The sequence below is a fragment of the Scylla paramamosain genome, chromosome 34, assembly GCF_035594125.1.
Source record: "Scylla paramamosain isolate STU-SP2022 chromosome 34, ASM3559412v1, whole genome shotgun sequence".
In the NCBI taxonomy this organism is placed as follows: Eukaryota; Metazoa; Arthropoda; class Malacostraca; order Decapoda; family Portunidae; genus Scylla; species Scylla paramamosain.
The window spans coordinates 14,952,720-14,955,219 of record NC_087184.1 but is presented as its reverse complement, the minus strand read 5'-3'; the positions used below and the strand labels follow the sequence as shown (position 1 = coordinate 14,955,219).

Below are 2,500 nucleotides of genomic sequence, written 5' to 3'. Positions count from 1 at the left end.
AAACAGAACACAATACACACACACACACACACACACACACACAACAGACAGAGACAGAGAGAGAGAGAGAGAGAGAGAGAGAGAGAGAGAGAGAGAGAGAGAGAGAGACGCAGCATTAAATCAACACAATACACCGCCAGAGTAAATGGTGGGAATGCAAAAAGAAGAACGAAAAGTTATTACTAAGAGCTGGAGTATTACAAGCTTGACTCAATCCTGGGAAAAAAGAAAGCGATGGACAGGTAAACACACACAGGTGAACTTAAACACAGAGGTACATTTGCGGTCATAAGTGGTGTGTATTTAACATTTCTCAGTCAACCTTTAAACTTTTACTGCTGCAACACAATAATTCCCATCCACACCCACGCGATTTTTTGAACTTTTCTTTCTGTACTAACCCTTTCAGCGAGCCATTAACCCTTTCAACGTGACGGGCAACAACAATTCACAGGATTAAAGGAAAGAAAAGGATTAAAAAGAATGCTGTTTTGTAATTTCTATGGCCAATACAATAGACGGGTACACAAGCACAGGTACACAATCCCAATTACACAAATGCAAAAGAAAAAAAGGACAAGTCTAATCAAACAAACCCTGATAAACAAATCAAATAAACAAGTCCCACTAAACAAACACAGATAAACAAGCAATAAATTATGTTCAACGATTTTTTCCAATTTTATTTTCCCATATTTTGAGTCCCACTTACAAAAATAAACAAAAACAAGATAAACAAGCCCAAATAAACAAACAATGGTACACTCACACAAGTAAACAAACAAGTAAACATCCCCTTGGTAAACAAAGACAGCCAGACACTCAGCCAAGGAAAACAAACCAAATAAAAAAAAAACATTAAAAACACTGGTAGACTCAACCAAGTAAACAAACAGTAAACAATCCCGGGTAAACAAAGACAGCCAGACACACTCATGCACACTTAGCCAAGGTAAACAAACTAACTAAACAAGCATTAAAGGAACTGGTACACTCACAAAAGTACACGGACAGGTAAACACTCCCTAGGCAAAGAAACACACACACACACACACACACACACACACACACACACACACACACACACACACTCAAACTCACCCTAGTCCCGTCGTGGTACCAGCGCACTTCCCCCTCTGCGCTGTCATCCCCCGGTATCACCTCCGCATCTTCGGGCACCACACACTCCTGCAGGACCTCAGCGCCCCTCACCACCACCTGCTCCTCCACGCTGCCGCCCTCGCCCTCTCCCTCAAACAGCAGCTCCTCGGGGGTATCCGTGGTGGCATTGGCGCCTAGAGAAACGCCACTCGCCACCCCAGCTTCTCTTCTCCCCCCATGGCGGAGGTAACGGAGATCTGACGGGAGGAAAGGTGTGGTCAGGTAATGGTAAGCTAAAGGAATGTATTGGAAGGTCAGGTGAGGGTAAAAAAAGTTACGTAAGGGAAGGTAAACAAAGGAACACAAAGGAATATAAAGGGAGGTGAGGTGAGAGTAAATAAGGGTCCATGGAGGAAGGTAAACAAAGGAACATCAATGAAAACAAAGAAAGAACTAATTGATTTGTTTGTTATAGCGTGATTGTTTGTGTTTGGGAGGGAGGGAGGGATGGAGGAAGGGAGGCAAAGAAGGCGGGAGAAAGACAGGGAGAGAAAGAAGGAAGGAGGGATGGAGGAAGGCAAAGAAAGAAGGAAGGAAAAGAAGGGGAGACGGGACAATGTGAGAGAGAGAGAGAGAGAGAGAGAGAGAGAGAGAGAGAGAGAGAGAGAGAGAGAGAGAGAGAGAGAGAGAGAGAGAGAGAGAGAGAGAGAGAGAGAGAGAGAGAGAGAGAGAGATGAAAGACACCTGCATAGTGTTACACGTGATAAAAGAGAAAAGATAAAAAAAATAAGAAGAAACACAAAAGACGAGAAGTAAAAAAGATAGAAACTAAACAAAAAGAGAACAAAGTAAAGGAAGAAGACAAATCATGATAAAAAGAATAAAAAATAAAGAAGAAAGAAGGATGATAAAAGAAAGGGAACTAAAAAAAATATGAGAAAGGAGAGAAGAGGAGAGGGAAGAAAGAAAAATGAAAAAAAGAAAAGGAAGTAACTTGAGTGAGTAGCGGATGTAAACAAGAAAGGAGGAGGAGGAGGAGGAGGAGGAGGAGGAGGAGGAGGAGGAGAAGAAGTGATAAACTGGGTGAACTGCAGATAAAACAGAAATGGAGAGAAGGAAGAGGAAAAAGGGGAGTGAGAAGAAAAGTTAAGGAAGAGGAAGAAGGAGAGGGAGAGATAAGAGAGATAAATGTAGGGGGAGGAAGAAAAGAAAACAAGAACAAGAAGAAGGACAAGAAAAAGAACAAGAACAAGAACAAAAACAAGAAGAGGAAGCTGGAGGAGGAGGAGGAGAAGGAGAAGAAAAAGAGAAAGCAAAAGAAAAATAGTAAAAGAAGAGGAGGAAGAGGAGGAGGAAGAAGAAAAAGAAGAAGAAGAGAAGGACTTACACACTCCCTCTC

The 2,500-nt window shown here is 42.1% G+C and overlaps 1 protein-coding gene across 2 annotated transcripts in view; it reads right to left on the bottom strand.

The window, feature by feature from the left end:
* LOC135090261 (uncharacterized) overlaps positions 1 to 2,500 on the bottom strand; it is a 160,563-nt gene that overhangs the window by 43,663 nt on the left and 114,400 nt on the right. For both annotated transcript variants that reach the window (XM_063986869.1, XM_063986870.1), the window contains one exon: positions 1,102 to 1,358. In XM_063986869.1, the coding sequence (XP_063842939.1) occupies positions 1,102 to 1,358 (257 nt within the window). The remainder of the gene's footprint in view (positions 1 to 1,101; positions 1,359 to 2,500) is intronic.